This window comes from Pelodiscus sinensis, chromosome Z, assembly GCF_052426305.1.
Source record: "Pelodiscus sinensis isolate ZL-2025 chromosome Z, ASM5242630v1, whole genome shotgun sequence".
Taxonomy (NCBI): domain Eukaryota; kingdom Metazoa; phylum Chordata; order Testudines; family Trionychidae; genus Pelodiscus; species Pelodiscus sinensis.
The window spans coordinates 2319020-2335830 of record NC_143085.1 but is presented as its reverse complement, the minus strand read 5'-3'; the positions used below and the strand labels follow the sequence as shown (position 1 = coordinate 2335830).

Sequence of the window (16811 nt, the reverse complement as noted above, 5' to 3'; positions counted from 1 at the left end):
GTCTACTCTTCCTTTGACTTCCCTTGCTCCCCGTAAAATGAGAATCACAGGAGTCAAAGAAGTCCTCTTGCTCGACAGTATTTCGACATTATGTCTAAGTAACTACCTGCAGTGCAGACACGCCCTATGTTATTCGGAATAACATCAGTTAGACGACGTCTAGGAAAGTCATACAAAGGAAAACTCCAGTCGTCTGAAGACGTGGGCTGTGCCCACGAAAGCTCATGATACCATCTATATATTTTTTTAGTCTATAAAGTGCTACGAAACCATTTGTCGCTTTTTTAAGTTTATCCTGTACAGCAGTGTTTCTTAAACGTTTTAAGACCGAGAACACCAAACCATAATTTATGGGAAAAGTTGAGCCAAAAAAAAAAAAAGCTTGCCCCTTTAAGGGCGGCCATTCCGCAGAGAAGAGTTGTTGCCCTTTTAAGGGCATCCATTTTGAATTCTGTTCTCTCCGTGGCACACCTCCGACTGCCGCAGAACACACTTTAAGAAACACTGCTATGCAGACTAACTCGGCTACCCCCTGAAGCGTCAGATACAAAGGAAAGTCAGACTACAAAGGAAAGTCGGAACAAGATACACAAATTGCGAATCTTTCCCCACTTTTCTGTCGAAAGAGACTTTTCCGAAATGTGGCACGTCTACATAGCACCACATTTCGGAAGAATCTGCTCTTTGACACACATCCCTCATACCTTGTAGAACGAGGTTCACAGGGATGGTGGAAACGAGTGTCCGTTTTTCCGAAATTTTTTTCGGGAAAGCGGATGTGTTCCTTGGACGCCACATTGCTTTTCCAGGATCCTGGAAAAACACTGCAGTCTAGACCTGTGTTTCTTCAACTTTTTAAGACCAAGGAACACCAAACAATTTTATGAGGAACACCACGGATTTTTTGCTAAGGGCGTTCATTCTGAACTCTGTTGCTCTCTGTGACAGACCTCCAACCGGTGTGCCACGGAACACGATTTAAGAAACAGTAGTCTAGACGTTGCCTTATTCCAAATCATGCTGCCATGTAGATGTACCCTTAGGGTGAGTCTAGACTACAGGGTTTTGTCGATAAAAGTGCACTTTTGTCGACAAAACTATACCTACGTCTACACGGCTGCTGACTTCTGTCGACATAACGTCGACAGAACTCAGCAGTTTTGTCGACGGCAGTAAATCTCATTCTACGAGGAATAACGCCTTTTGTCGACAGAGTTCTGTCGATAGAATGTGTTATTGCAGCTACACTCTCCTTTGCGTCTACACTCTCATGTCGACAAAGCGGCTTGCTTTGTCGACAGAACTGGCTGTAGTCGACGGCAGTAAACCTCAAAAGTGCACTTTTGTTGACAAACCTATACCCGCGTCTACACGGCCGCTGACTTCTGTCAACATAACGTCGACAGAACTCAGCAGTTTTGTCGACGGCAGTAAATCTCATTCTACGAGGAATAACGCCTTTTGTCGACAGAGTTCTGTCGATAGAATGTGTTATTGCAGCTACACTCTCCTTTGCGTCTACACTCTCATGTCGACAAAGCGGCTTGCTTTGTCGACAGAACTGGCTGTAGTCGACGGCAGTAAACCTCAAAAGTGCACTTTTGTTGACAAACCTATACCCGCGTCTACACGGCCGCTGACTTCTGTCGACAGAACTCAGCAGTTTTGTCGATGGCGGTAAACCTCATTCGACGAGGAATAACGCCTTTTGTCGACAGAGTTCTGTCGATAGAATGTGTTATTGCAGCTACACTCTCCTTTGCGTCTACACTCTCATGTCGACAAAGCGGCTTGCTTTGTCGACGGAACTGGCTGTAGTCTAGACGCTCTTTGTCGACAGAAGCTTTGTCGACAGTATCTGTCGACAAAACTTCCAGCAACAAAAGTCTGTCGTCTAAGCGTACCCTTAATGTTCACATGTTGAGTAGCTGGCCACGATAGTCAGTAAAGACCCAAGCAAAATCCACATGAAGCAAATGGGCCTTTTTTATATCCGACTCGCTTTCCCTCTCACATATAACATTTATCTTATTCCTTCCGGCAACTCGAAAGCACCCACCTCTTCACGGATCTGCTTCCACGTCCCCAGCCATTCAGAGTCCAAATAAAACGTCACGAGAAAGGAATGAAACAGCAGGTTTTTATTATCCGGAGAGTACAAACCCCAGTTTTGCACTGGTTTCTTACCCTACCTGTTGATTTTGTGAAGCACCCTTAGAAAGCCGCTATCGGAGGTTTTAATCGGAAAAGAATCAACGTGTGCTCTGGCTCCGAGGGGCACCCAGCGCACCCGGTCAGGGAATCGGCCCCCCGCTTCTTGCGCTAGGCACCGTCGGTCGTTAAGGCAGCGTGCAGAGTGGAGAATCACAGCGAATTTGCGATAGGGTCAATTCCTGCAGCTCCGCTCAGATTGACGCGGGGGAAGTCGTACCTTCCCAGAACGCCCCCTCCGACGCTACCGCTTCTTGATGGAGGCCAGGTAGGCAAACCAGAAGAGAGCCACGAGATTTCCGAACAACACCCGGAACTGTGGAGAGAAGGGTCAAGAAACAGGCCGGTCGGGGACCGACAATCCCCTAGCAATGGGACCTGGGTGAATTACTATACGGCAGTGTTTCTTAAAGTGTGTTCCGCGGCACACCCGGTGCGGTGAGAACAGAATTCAAAATGGCTGCCCTTAAAGGGACAAGCCTCTTTTTGGGGTTGGGGGCAGGGTCCAGGAGAGGGCTGTGACCTGGGGCAGGGGGTTGGGGTGCAGGGTCCGGGAGGGGGCTGTGCCCTGGGACAGGGGGGTGGGGCGCAGGGTCCGGGAGGGGGCTGTGCCCTGGGAATGGGGGTTGGGGTGCAGGGTCCAGGAGAGGGCTGTGATCAGGGCCAGGGGGGTGGGGCACAGGGTCCGGGAGGGGGCTGTGCCCTGGGAATGGGGGTTGGGGTGCAGGGTCCAGGAGGGGGCTGTGATCAGGGCCAGGGGGGTGGGGCGCAGGGTCCGGGAGGGGGCTGTGCCCTGGGAATGGGGGTTGGGGTGCAGGGTCCAGGAGGGAGCTGTGATCAGGGCCAGGGGGGTGGGGCGCAGGGTCCGGGAGGGGGCTGTGCCCTGGGACAGGGTTGGGGGGGCAGGGTCCGGGAGGGGGCCATGACCTGGGGCAGGGGGAGCAGGGTCCGGGAGGGGGCCGTGATCAGTGCCAGGGGGTTGGGGCGCAGGGTCCGGGAGGGGGCCGTGATCAGGGCCAGGGGGTTGGGGCGCAGGGTCCGGGAGGGGGAAGTGATCAGAGCCAGGGCGTTGGGGCGCAGGGTCCGGGAGGGGGAAGTGATCAGAGCCAGGGCGTTGGGGCGCAGGGTCCGGGAGGGGGCCGTGATCAGGGCCAGGGGGTTGGGGCGCAGGGTCCGGGAGGGGGCCGTGATCAGGGCCAGGGCGTTGGGGCGCAGGGTCCGGGAGGGGGAAGTGATCAGAGCCAGGGCGTTGGGGCGCAGGGTCCGGGAGGGGGAAGTGATCAGAGCCAGGGCGTTGGGGCGCAGGGTCCGGGAGGGGGCCGTGATCAGGGCCAGGGGGTTGGGGCGCAGGGTCCGGGAGGGGGCCGTGATCAGGGCCAGGGCGTTGGGGCGCAGGGTCCGGGAGGGGGAAGTGATCAGAGCCAGGGCGTTGGGGCGCAGGGTCCGGGAGGGGGAAGTGATCAGAGCCAGGGCGTTGGGGCGCAGGGTCCGGGAGGGGGAAGTGATCAGAGCCAGGGGGTTGGGGCGCAGGGTCCGGGAGGGGGAAGTGATCAGAGCCAGGGCGTTGGGGCCAGGGTCCGGGAGGGGGAAGTGATCAGAGCCAGGGCGTTGGGGCGCAGGGTCCGGGAGGGGGAAGTGATCAGAGCCAGGGCGTTGGGGCGCAGGGTCCGGGAGGGGGAAGTGATCAGAGCCAGGGCGTTGGGGCGCAGGGTCCGGGAGGGGGCCGTGATCAGAGCCAGGGCGTTGGGGCGCAGGGTCCGGGAGGGGGAAGTGATCAGAGCCAGGGCGTTGGGGCGCAGGGTCCGGGAGGGGGAAGTGATCAGAGCCAGGGCGTTGGGGCGCAGGGTCCGGGAGGGGGCCGTGATCAGAGCCAGGGCGTTGGGGCGCAGGGTCCGGGAGGGGGAAGTGATCAGAGCCAGGGCGTTGGGGCGCAGGGTCCGGGAGGGGGAAGTGATCAGAGCCAGAGGGTTGGGGCGCAAGGTCCGGGAGGGGGCTGTGCCCTGGAGCAGGGGGTTGGGGCGCAGGGTCCGGGAGGGGGCTGTGATCAGAGCCAGGGCGTTGGGGCGCAGGGTCTGGGAGGGGGAAGTGATCAGAGCCAGAGGGTTGGGGCGCAAGGTCTGGGAGGGAGCTGTGCCCTGGAGCAGGGGGTTGGGGCGCAGGGTCCGGGAGGGAGCTGTGCCCTGGAGCAGGGGGTTGGGGCGCAGGGTCTGGGAGGGGGAAGTGATCAGAGCCAGAGGGTTGGGGCGCAAGGTCTGGGAGGGAGCTGTGCCCTGGAGCAGGGGGTTGGGGCGCAGGGTCCGGAAGGGGGCTGTGATCAGAGCCAGGGGGTTGGGGCGCAAGGTCCGGGAGGGGGCTGTGCCCTGGGGCATGGGGTTGGGGCGCAGGGTCCGGGAGGGGGCTGTGCCCTGGGGCAGGGGGTTGGGGCGCAGGGTCCGGGAGGTGCCTGTGATCAGAGCCAGGGCGTTGGGGCGCAAGGTCCGGGAGGGGGCTGTGCCCTGGGGCAGGGGGTTGGGGCGCAGGGTCCGGGAGGGGGCTGTGCTTCCCCCACCCCCAACAAAAAAAATCCTCAGTGCTCCCCATAAAAAAAATATATATATCGTTGCGTATTCCTCAATCTTAAAAAGTTTAAGAAACACCGATAAACGGGGACGCGATGCCCACTTGAAAAGCCGTGTCTCACAAACGTGTCCGAGTCCTTCCGAGGTGAGCCACGGAAGTATGCCAAAGAAATAAAAAACGAAGGAGATTTGACGTGTGAGGGTTGGAAAAAGGACCCAGGACACATCCCAGAGGCACCGAGCGGGCGCGACTTACCTGCAGAGGCACGTAATTGACGTTCACAAACTGGACGGGCGTCCAAACTTTCCAGTTCATTTTGAGCGCCGCCCAGTAGCTACTCCGCATCTTCTCCGTGAACGCGGACAGGTCCTTCCCCTGGAAGGCAAGGACCGGCGGTGACGGGCCGGCACACGGCGGAGGGTCCCTCTTCTGTGCCCCCCCAGGGAGAGGCGCCTACCTCCAGCAGGTTCATGACGAAGAAGAAGAGGACCAGGAAAGGGGGGGCCACGAGCAGACGATCCACCAGAAGCCTCTTGATCACGGCAAAAGCGGCATCCGGTGGGATCAGCTGCTCCAGGTACAGGTAGAAATAGTGACTGAGCGGCCCTGTGAACAGAAATCTGACAAACCAGAGGGTGTGACCAGACGGCAACGACCTTCCCCCGGCGTCCTCCCGCCCCGGGACCACAAGGACACAACACCCGTCTGCCGAAATCCAGGGCGCTTTACCCCACTGGCCAGATCGGAAGGGAGAGCCGAAAGGATAAGTGATGTGACCAAGGTCACAACGGCCGTCGGCGGCAGAGCCGGCTGCAAGTAGCACCTGAAGCTCTCCGGCCGCCTCCGCCTCCTCTTCTCGTAGAAGTCGACAGGAGAGCGCTCGGAGGCCAACCGGTCGTGGCTAAGCCAACACGACCAATCGACGGCCACAGCAGCGATCCAGCGGAGGCACGTCCTGTGGGTCAACACACCTGTACCGCTGAGGGTTTCCTGATTTTTCTGGCTTCTCCACCTTCAGTTTAATTTCCTGATGGCTGAGATTTGAGTCCTCGAAAGACCAGACACGGGACCTGTTCGTACTGGGGTGTGTAGCCACTCCCTAGCCTCCCCCAGTAAAGCAAGCAAGGTCCTTCAGGCTGAGAGATTCTCCAAGCACGTCTGAGTCAGATAATCTCGGTTCCTAGCTTGCAAACCAGCCCAAAAGTGACACTCGAATGGTCACTTGGCTGGTGACTGGAGGTCGGTGGCCACCGCAGAATCCTAGAACTGGAAGGGACCTCTAGAGGGCATCAAGTCCAGTCCCCTGCCATCCCAGCAGGACCAAGCACCGTCTAAGACCATCCCTGGTAGATGTCTACAAAATCATAGGACACTAGAACGGGAAGGGACCTCGAGAGGTCATCGAGTCCGGTCCCCTGACCTGCCGGCATGACCAAGCACCATCTAGACCATCCCTGGTAGATGTCTACAAAATCATAGGACACTAGAACGGGAAGGGACCTCGAGAGGTCATCGAGTCCAGCCCCCTGCCCTCCCGGCAGGACCAAGCACCGTCTAGAGTAGACCATCCCTGGTAGATGTCTACAGAATCATAGGACACTAGAACGGGAAGGGACCTCGAGAGGTCACCAAGACCAGTCCCCTGCTCTCATGGCAGGACCAAGCACCGTCTAGACCATCCCTGGTAGATGTCTACAAAATCATAGGACACTAGAACGGGAAGGGACCTCGAGAGGTCATCGAGTCCAGTCCCCTGACCTGCCGGCATGACCAAGCACCATCTAGACCATCCCTGGTAGATGTCTACAAAATCATAGGACACTAGAACGGGAAGGGACCTCGAGAGGTCATCGAGTCCAGCCCCCTGCCCTCCCGGCAGGACCAAGAACCTTCTAGACCATCCCTGGTCGATGTCTATCCAACCTGCTCTTGACTATCTCCAGTGATGGAGACTCCACAAACTCCTTCGGCAATTTATTCTAGCGTTTAACCATTCAGACAATTAAGAAGTTTTTCCTCGTGTTCGACCTTTCTGCGATTTAAGACGTTTGCTTCTCGGCCGATCCTCAGAGGCCAAGGAGAACAATTTTTCTCCCTCCCCCTTGTAACACTATTTTAGATACTTGAAAACCCCACTCAGTTTTCTCTTTTCCGAACTGAACCCAATTCCTTCAGTTTTCCTTCCTAGCTCACATCTCCTAGATTTGTAATCGTTTTGGTTGCTCTTCACTGGACCATCTCCCCCCTCGGTCTTCTCCTTTCCAAACAAAACAAGCCCAGTTCTTTCAGTCTTCCCTCATCGCTCACGTTTTCGAGACCTTGAATAGTTTTTTTTAAAGGAAAGGACCCATCTCTATGGCTACGTCTAGACTGCACGCCTTTTCCGACAGAGGCTTTGTCAACAAATACCGTCGCCAAAGCCTCTGTCGAAAAAGTGCGGCTAGACTCCAACCAGTTCTGTCGAGAAAGCAAGCCGCGTTTTCAAATTGGAGCGTAGAGGCTCTCTTTCGAAAAAGCACAGTTTGCACGCACTAGTGCCTTTTCTCGACAGAACTCTGTCGACAAAAAGGCATTATTCCTCATCAGACAAGGTTTACTGCTGTCGACAAAATTGCCGGGTTCTCTCGACAGAACGCGGCAGAAAGCAAGCCGCGTTTTCCAATTGGAATGTAGAGGCTCTCTTTCGAAAAAGCACAGTTTGCATGCAAGAGTGCCTTTTTTCGACAGAACTTTGTCGACAAAAAGGCATTATTCCTCATCAGACGAGGTTTACTGCGGTCGACAAAATTGCCGGGTTCTCTCGACAGAACGCGGCAGAAAGCAAGCCGCGTTTTCCAATTGGAATGTAGAGGCTCTCTTTCGAAAAAGCACAGTTTGCACGCAAGAGTGCCTTTTCTCGACAGAATTCTGTCGACAAAAAGACATTATTCCTTGTCAAACGAGGTTTACTGCCATCAACAAAATTGCCGCGTGCTGTCGACAGAACGCGGCAGAAGTGGAGACGCAGGTATAAGTTAATTGACAAAAGTGGACTTTTGTCAACAAAACCCTGTAGTCTAGACACATCCTATGAAGCCAACCTTCCCCTTCCAGGTAGTCTAAGGCAGTTTTTCTCAACCAATCGTGTGAGTCCCCTCAGAGGTACCCGAGAAACGTTGAGGGGCGAGGGGGGTTACATCAACACCACTGAAATTTGGAGAAAACGCAATGTTTGTTTTAAGTTTTACAATGCTTCATTATTTTTGTACTTCTAACACCCCAAAATTTCATCGCCATCCCGGCTACGATGAAGTGGTTGAAACAAACGTGTTGCAATGGTGGACAAAATTTCTGTGCGTCGGAAAACTTTAGGTATTGGGGGTACTGATATTTAAACACACAAAAAAAGGTACTTTAAAAAAAACGGTCTTTGGCTCGGACACAGGAAATAGCTCTTTAATGCGATGGTCCCCAATGCGGTGCCCGGAGGCGCCATGGCACCCGCCGGGGCCCCGAAAGGTTGGGGACCACTGCTAATGGAACTCCCACAGCACTAAAATGCTGGGATTGGATAGACCCTACAATAATTCCTCATTTACCACTATAGATGCGTTTCTGAAAATGCTCGTGCTAAGCGAAAAACGTACTACGCGAGGTCAATGTTCCCAGTCCAAGTAACAGAAAAGGTGGGGGTCGCGTTTCACGGGGTGGCGGCAAAGTCAGTTTTTTGTTGGTGCTGGGTCATCAACGTCAACATTAGCTATCTAGCAACACAAGATGACTCGCCACACGAGTCGCTGCGGTTTGTTAAAACACGAAGATAAACACGTGAGCGAGCGGAGGAGTACTGCGACCACGTGAATTCAGCCGCTCATGCGTATTACGCCTTTTTTAACCAACTTATACCGCGGCACGAAGTAGTCCGCCACTTGATTATTTTCGTGTTATTTCAGGGACGGTCATGTTATCCGAAAAACGTTCTAAAAAAATTGTGCTATTGCAAAAACGTGTTAAGCGGGCACGTGTTAAACGAGTCATTACTGTACAAGCCTCTTTCGAAAGCGAGCGTCTCGACAGCCACAAGTCTTCCGAAAAAGCGATCCGCTTTCTTAAAAGCGCGCACCCAGGCAATCCAGGACCGCTCTTTCGAAAAAGCCGTGTTTGCGTTCCAGGATGCCTTTTTTCGAAAGAGCTCTTTCCTCCTCGTAAAAGCAGCCTTACCAATATCAAAAAAAAACCCCGCCGCGATCTTTCGGTTTCATTTCGAAAGGACGCGATGGCAGTCTTGATGCAGGGGACTTTTTTTTTTTTAAATGCCACTTTTTTCGAAAAAAAATTCCATAGTCTAGACACACCCTAAGGCAGGGGTCTCCAACCTTTCGTGGCTGCCGGGCGCCTGGGCCGCTCATGCACCCGGGGGTGGTGCCACTCCCAGAGCCGGCACCACGCATGTGCTGTGCGCCCGGGGCAGAGACCAACCCAGATGTTTTGGCAGGTGCACATAAATGCCCCCGCAGGCGCCATGGCGCCCGCAGGAACCGTGTTCGGGACCCTGCCCTAAGGTATCAGCGAATCCGGGTGATTCTCCTTCGTTACGGACCCATCGTGGTGCGTACAATAATGACACTCGGTCAGTCGTTTTGCGGAGAGATTACTTATACGCGCCCACGAAATACGAACAGCTGGTCCGGGGAGTAACGAAATCGTGGCGCTGTGGTTCTTGTGGGCAACGGGGCTGCTTAATTTAAACTCCTACACGACTGAGGGCTGAGTCTCCCGAGTCCACAGGCCGGCTGGGGGCGAGGAGGGATGCAGCCGGCTCCGGAACGGCACTTACCCATAGATGGCGAATCTCAGGGGACCGCTCAGGTCTAGGCTCTTGGACGTCCCCGGCTTTCGCCGGCTCCTCTCGATGACTTGGGACAAGAGGCTGCCAAGCGCGGACAACACAGCACTGCAGGCAGAGGGGCGGAGACTAGATTGGCGAGATCGCCCAGTCTAGATTGGCGCGTTTTTCCGCAAAAGCGGAAAAAGCTTTTGCGGAAAAACTTGCCAGGTGTCTACACTGGCCGCTTGAATTTCCGGAAAAGCACTGACGATCTCCTGGAAGATCGTGAGTGCTTTTGCGGAAATACGACGCTGCTCCCGTTCGGGCAAAAGTCTTTTTCCGAAAGACGTTGGCGCAAAAAGGCCAGTGTAGACAGCACAGTCGTGTTTTCCGCAAAAAAGCCCCGCTGGCGAAAATGGCGATCGGGGCGTTTTTGCGGAAAAGCGCGTCTAGATGGGCCAGGGACGCTTTTCGGCAAAACGTGGAAAAGCGCCCGTGCCAATCTAGACGCTGTTTTCCGCAAATGCTTTTCACAGAAAAACGTTTCTGTTAAAAGCATTGGTGGAAAATCATGCCAGTCTAGACGTAGCCTGGGGCAAATACCCCCCCTCCTGGGGCAAAAGGGAACCCTGGGAGGAAAACACCCACGGGTCCAGCGAGTCCGCTCAAGGCTGCGCCTTGCACCCGGGCCCAAGGAGACAGGGGCTGGCAGACGGTGGGGCAGCCCGTAAGAGCAAGGGGGTGAAAGCCAAGTCCCCGGCAGCCCCGGGGGGGGGGGGGGGAGAGGCTCAGGGGGAGGGCCCATAAGAGCAAGGGGGTGAAAGCCAAGTCCCCGGCAGCCCCTGGGGGGGGAGGCACGGGGGGAGGGCCTGTAAGAGCAAGGGGGTGAAAGCCAAGTCCCCGGCAGCCCCTGGGGGGGGAGGCACGGGGGGAGGGCCCGTAAGAGCAAGGGGGTGAAAGCCAAGTCCCCGGCAGCCCCTGGGGGGGGGGGGAGAGGCACAGGGGGAGGGCCCATAAGAGCAAGGGGGTAAAAGTTAAGTCCCCGGCAGCCCCGGGGGGGGGGGGGGAGAGGCTCAGGGGGGGGGGGCCTGTAAGAGCAAGGGGGTGAAAGCCAAGTCCCCGGCAGCCCCTGGGGGGGGAGGCACGGGGGGAGGGCCCGTAAGAGCAAGGGGGTGAAAGCCAAGTCCCGGGCAGCCAGGCCGGAGGGGGGGGGGCACAGGGGGAGGGCCCGTAAGAGCAAGGGGGTGAAAGCCAAGTCCCCGGCAGCCCCTGGGGGGGGAGGCACAGGGGGAGGGCCCGTAAGAGCAAGGGGGTGAAAGCCAAGTCCCCGGCAGCCCCTGGGGGGGAGGCACAGGGGGAGGGCCCATAAGAGCAAGGGGGTGAAAGCCAAGTCCCCGGCAGCCCCTGGGGGGGGGGAGGCTCCCGGGGGGAGGGCCCATAAGAGCAAGGGGGTGAAAGCCAAGTCCCCGGCAGCCCCGGGGGGGGGGGGGGGGGGCACAGCGGGTTCACAGGACTCTGCCCTGGGGGGGGGGCCGGCGGGGCAGGGAGGGGCCGGCTGGGGGGGGGCCCGGCCCCGGGCTGGGAATGGGGGTAAGGGCACAAGTCACAGCAGGGGCGGAGGGGGGGGGGGGGATCCCTGGCCCCGGGGGGAGGGGCCGGTTCTGGGGAGGGGGCCGGTCCCCCGGGGGGAGGGGCCGGTTCCCCGGTTGGGGGGGGGTCCCGGTCTCCAGTCTCTTCCGGAGGGGGGGGGGGCTCCCCAGCTGGGGGAGGGGCCTAGTCTCCCACGGGGGGGGGGGCGGGCGGGGGGAGGGGCCGGTTCCCTGGGGGGGGTCGGTCCCGGTCTCCTCGCGGGGGGAGGGGCCGGTTCCCCGGTTGGGGGGGGGGGGGGCAGGCCAGTCTCCCCGTTGGGGGGGGCTGGTTCCCGGTCTCTCGGGGGGAGGGGGGTTGGTGGGGGGGGGTCTGATCTGGGGGCGGGGAGGCTGGTCTCCCACGGGGGGGAGGGGCCGGTTCCCCGGTTGGGGGGGGGTCCCGGTCTCCCGCGGGGGGGGGAGGGGCCGGTTCCCCGGTTGGGGGGGGGTCCCGGTCTCCCGCGGGGGGGGGGAGGGGCCGGTTCCCCGGTTGGGGGGGGGGGGGGGTCCCGGTCTCCCGCGGGGGGAGGGGCCGGTTCCCCGGTTGGGGGGGGGGGTCCCGGTCTCCCGCGGGGGGAGGGGCCGGTTCCCCGGTTGGGGGGGGTCCCGGTCTCCCGCGGGGGGGGAGGGGCCGGTTCCCCGGTTGGGGGGGGGGTCCCGGTCTCCCGCGGGGGGAGGGGCCGGTTCCCCGGTTGGGGGGGGGGGGGTCCCGGTCTCCCGCGGGGGGAGGGGCCGGTTCCCCGGTTGGGGGGGGGTCCCGGTCTCCCGCGGGGGGAGGGGCCGGTTCCCCGGTTGGGGGGGGGGTCCCGGTCTCCCGCGGGGGGAGGGGCCGGTTCCCCGGTTGGGGGGGGGGGTCCCGGTCTCCCGCGGGGGGAGGGGCCGGTTCCCCGGTTGGGGGGGTCCCGGTCTCCCGCGGGGGGAGGGGCCGGTTCCCCGGTTGGGGGGGGGTCCCGGTCTCCCGCGGGGGGAGGGGCCGGTTCCCCGGTTGGGGGGGGGTCCCGGTCTCCCGCGGGGGGAGGGGCCGGTTCCCCGGTTGGGGGGGGGGTCCCGGTCTCCCGCGGGGGGGGGAGGGGCCGGTTCCCCGGTTGGGGGGGGGGGGTCCCGGTCTCCCGCGGGGGGGGAGGGGCCGGTTCCCCGGTTGGGGGGGGGTCCCGGTCTCCCGCGGGGGGAGGGGCCGGTTCCCCGGTTGGGGGGGGGTCCCGGTCTCCCGCGGGGGGGGGAGGGGCCGGTTCCCCGGTTGGGGGGGGGGTCCCGGTCTCCCGCGGGGGGGGGAGGGGCCGGTTCCCCGGTTGGGGGGGGGGTCCCGGTCTCCCGCGGGGGGGGGAGGGGCCGGTTCCCCGGTTGGGGGGGGGGTCCCGGTCTCCCGCGGGGGGGGGAGGGGCCGGTTCCCCGGTTGGGGGGGGTCCCGGTCTTCCCGGGGGGGGGAGGGGCCGGTTCCCCGGTTGGGGGGGGGGGTCCCGGTCTCCCGCGGGGGGGGGGAGGGGCCGGTTCCCCGGTTGGGGGGGGGGTCCCGGTCTCCCGCGGGGGGACGGGGGGGGGGAGGGGCCGGTTCCCCGGTTGGGGGGGGGGTCCCGGTCTCCCGCGGGGGGGGGAGGGGCCGGTTCCCCGGTTGGGGGGGGTCCCGGTCTTCCACGGGGGGGGGAGGGGCCGGTTCCCCGGTTGGGGGGGGGGTCCCGGTCTCCCGCGGGGGGGGGGAGGGGCCGGTTCCCCGGTTGGGGGGGGGGTCCCGGTCTTCCACGGGGGGGGAGGGGCCGGTTCCCCGGTTGGGGGGGGGTCCCGGTCTTCCACGGGGGGGGGAGGGGCCGGTTCCCGGGTTGGGGGGGGGTCCCGGTCTCCCGCGGGGGGAGGGGCCGGTTCCCCGGTTGGGGGGGGGTCCCGGTCTCCCGCGGGGGGGGGGAGGGGCCGGTTGGGGGGGGGTCCCGGTCTCCCGCGGGGGGGGGTCCCGGTTCCCCGGCGGGGGGGGGGGTCGCGCCCGCGCGCGCGCACCTGGAGGCCGCCTTGGTGAGCAGCGGGCGCATGCGCAGCAGCAGCAGGTAGCGCGCGAGCAGCCGGCGGGGCAGCGGCGGTTTGGAGAGCGCCGGGCTCATCGCGCTGCGGTACCGGCTGCCCGGGGGGCGCCACTGCGCATGCGCCCTGCGGCTCCGGTCTGGGGGGCCCTGTGGGCGGGGCTCTGAGAGCCCAGGCAGGCGGCGCGGGGGCGGGGCCAGGTCCGCGAGGGGCGGGGTCAGTATCAGGCCGGCTGCGAAAAGGGGCGGGGCCCTTTCGCCCATTGGCTGAGGGAGGGGCGTGCGCCCAGCGCGGCCTGTGATTGGCGCAGCGCCGGGGGGGGGGCGGGGACCGGGCGGGCGGCTGTTCCGTAAGGGGCGGGGCCAGGCGGATCTCGCGGGATCCGGCCGCAGCGCGGGAAAGTTCGCTGGCGGCGGCGCCGGGATGGTGCTGAGGAACAGCGGGAGGCGGCGCGGCGAGCCCGGGGGCGGGGACCCCGACACCCCGCGGTGAGCGCCCGGGCCCGGGCCACGCCCCCCGGCCACCCTCCGCCCTGGCCACGCCCCCAACGGCCCCGGGCCCGGCCGCGCGCCCTCCCTCCCCCGCATCCTTAGCCACGCCCCCCAACGGGTCCGGGCCACGCCCCCCGGCCACCCTCCGCCCTGGCCACGCCCCCAACGGCCCCGGGCCCGGCCGCGCGCCCTCCCTCCCCCGCATCCTTAGCCACGCCCCCCAACGGGTCCGGGCCACGCCCCCCGGCCACCCTCCGCCCTGGCCACGCCCCCCAACGGCCCCGGGCCCGGCCGCGCGCCCTCCCTCCCCCGCATCCTTAGCCACGCCCCCTAACGGGTCCGGGCCACGCCCCCCGGCCCGCCTCCGCCCTGGCCACGCCCCCAACGGCCCCCCCCCCGCATATCCGCCAAGCCCCCTCCCTCTCCTCCACCCAGGCCGTGCCCTTGGCCACGTCCCCCTCTCCTGCACCCTTAGCCACGCCCCCTTCCAACAGCCCGCCACCCTCCCCATACCCGGCCATGCCTCCTCCCCCCCCCGTACCTTTGGCCACGCCCCCTCTCCTCCAGCACTCTTAGCCACGCCCCCTTCGAACGGCCCTCACTTCATACCCTGGCCACGCCCCCTCCCCATCCCGCACCCTTAGCCACGGCCCCCGGCCCCCGGCCCCCGGCCCACGCCCCCTCCCAACGGTCCCCATACCTCAGCCACGCCCCCTCCTCCTCCCCCGCCAGCAGCCCCCCATTAGCCACACCCCCTCCCCCACTCCCACAGCCCCCCCAGCCCCCCCCCATGCCCTGGCCACGCCCTGTCCCGCACCCTCAGCCACACCCCCTCCCCATCCCACACCCTTAGCCACGCCCCCCAATGGCTCCCCTACCCCGGCCACACCTCCTCCCCCTCCTGTGTTCTTAGCCTCACCCCCCATCCCGGCTGCGCCCCCTCCCACCTTAGCCACGCCCCCTCCCGACAGCCCCCATACCCTAGCCACTCCCCCTCCTGCACTCCAGCCACACCCCTCCCAATAACCCCCAAACTCCGGCCACGCCCCCTCCAAATGGCCCCTGAACTCCCCTGCCAGGCCCCCCCCAGCCCCACCCCTTCCACCACCCACAGCCATGCCCCTCACAAGGGCCCCCCATCCTCCGGCGACGGCCCCTTCCCCTGCCTGCACCCCCAGCCGTGCCCCATATCCCAGTCACGTCTCTTCCCGCCCCTCCAGCCCCCTCCCCACGGTTCAGCCCCGCCCCTCCTCTGTCTGCCCCCTCAGCCACGCCCCCTTCCGTCGGCCCTCCCCCCCCCACACGCGACACCCCCCTGGGCAGCCCTGCCCCGGCTGACGGGCTGCTCCCTGCAGGGACGATGGCTCCTCGCTCTCCGCCCTCAAGCGCCTGGAGCGCAGCCAGCGCACCGACCGGCTGGACGCCCAGTTCGGCTTCGAGCGCCTCAAGGAGCCGGGGGAGAAGACCGGCTGGCTGATCAACATGCACCCTGTAGGCGCGTGGGAGTGGAGGGGGGGGAGGAGTTTCCCGGGGAGGGGGCAGGTCACTGCGGTGGGAGGAGATTCCTGGGGGTGGGGGCCAGTTGCTGGGGCCTGAGGAGATCTGGGGAGGGGGGCCAGTCGCTGGGGCCCGAAGAGATCCGGGGGAGGGTGCCAGTCACTGGGGCACAAGGAGATCCGGGGGGGGGGGGGGAGTCGCTGGAGCGCGAGGAGATCCGGGGGGGGGAATTGCTGGGGCGCGAGGAGATCTGGGAGGGCGGGGGAGAGTTACTGGGGCACGAGGAAATCGGGGAGGGCAGGGGGAGAGTCGCTGGGGTGCATGGAGATGAGGGGGCAGAGTCGCTGGGGCGGGAGGAGATCCGGGGGGACGGGGGAGAGTCGCTGGGGCGGGAGGAGATCCGGCGGGGCGAGGGAGAGTCGCTGGGGCGCGAGGAGATCCGGGGGGGCGAGGGAGAGTCGCTGGGGTGGGAGGAGATCCGGAGGGGCGAGGGAGAGTCGCTGGGGCGCGAGGAGATCCAGGAGGGCGGGGGGAGAGTCACTGGGGCGGGAGGAGATCCGGGGGGGGCGAGGGAGAGTCGCTGGGGCGCGAGGAGATCTGGGGGGATGAGGGAGAGTCGCTGGGGCGCGAGGAGATCCAGGAGGGCGGGGGGAGAGTCACTGGGGCGGGAGGAGATCCGGGGGGGGCGAGGGAGAGTCGCTGGGGCGCGAGGAGATCTGGGGGGATGAGGGAGAGTCGCTGGGGCGCGAGGAGATCCGGCGGGGCGAGGGAGAGTCGCTGGGGTGGGAGGAGATCCGGAGGGGCGAGGGAGAGTCGCTGGGGCGCGAGGAGATCCAGGAGGGCGGGGGGAGAGTCACTGGGGCGGGAGGAGATCCGGGGGGGGCGAGGGAGAGTCGCTGGGGCGCGAGGAGATCTGGGGGGATGAGGGAGAGTCGCTGGGGCGCGAGGAGATCCGGCGGGGCGAGGGAGAGTCGCTGGGGTGGGAGGAGATCCGGAGGGGCGAGGGAGAGTCGCTGGGGCGCGAGGAGATCCAGGAGGGCGGGGGGAGAGTCACTGGGGCGGGAGGAGATCCGGGGGGGGCGAGGGAGAGTCGCTGGGGCGCGAGGAGATCTGGGGGGATGAGGGAGAGTCGCTGGGGCGGGAGGAGATCCGGCGGGGCGAGGGAGAGTCGCTGGGGCGCGAGGAGATCCGGCGGGGCGAGGGAGAGTCGCTGGGGTGGGAGGAGATCCGGAGGGGCGAGGGAGAGTCGCTGGGGCGCGAGGAGATCCAGGAGGGCGGGGGGAGAGTCACTGGGGCGGGAGGAGATCCGGGGGGGGCGAGGGAGAGTCGCTGGGGCGCGAGGAGATCTGGGGGGATGAGGGAGAGTCGCTGGGGCGCGAGGAGATCCGGCGGGGCGAGGGAGAGTCGCTGGGGTGGGAGGAGATCCGGAGGGGCGAGGGAGAGTCGCTGGGGCGCGAGGAGATCCAGGAGGGCGGGGGGAGAGTCACTGGGGCGGGAGGAGATCCGGGGGGGGCGAGGGAGAGTCGCTGGGGCGCGAGGAGATCCGGGGGGATGAGGGAGAGTCGCTGGGGCGCGAGGAGATCCGGGGGGGCGAGGGAGAGTCGCTGGGGT

The 16811-nt window shown here is 63.7% G+C and overlaps 2 protein-coding genes across 3 annotated transcripts in view; one reads left to right on the top strand and one right to left on the bottom strand.

Annotated features, from left to right (window-relative positions):
* Positions 1-2126: 2126 nt before the first annotated feature.
* On the bottom strand, positions 2127-13358 carry PXMP2 (peroxisomal membrane protein 2). Its single transcript, XM_089775336.1, has 5 exons — positions 13192-13358; positions 9587-9703; positions 5228-5390; positions 5026-5145; positions 2127-2527 (listed from the first exon to the last, which is right to left on the bottom strand). The coding sequence occupies exons 1-5, from the start codon at positions 13290-13292 to the stop codon at positions 2456-2458; spliced, it is 573 nt and encodes a 190-aa protein (XP_089631462.1). The 5' UTR covers positions 13293-13358; the 3' UTR covers positions 2127-2455.
* Positions 13359-13534: 176 nt separating this feature from the next.
* The window catches only part of POLE (DNA polymerase epsilon, catalytic subunit), a 57679-nt gene continuing 54402 nt past the window's right edge, over positions 13535-16811 (top strand). The window contains exons 1-2 of one of the 2 annotated variants that reach the window (XM_089775335.1): positions 13535-13700; positions 15059-15194. In XM_089775335.1, coding sequence (XP_089631461.1) covers positions 13636-13700; positions 15059-15194 — 201 coding nt within the window. In that variant the 5' untranslated portion in view covers positions 13535-13635. The remainder of the gene's footprint in view (positions 13701-15058; positions 15195-16811) is intronic. The other variant, XM_089775334.1, reaches the window with a different exon arrangement.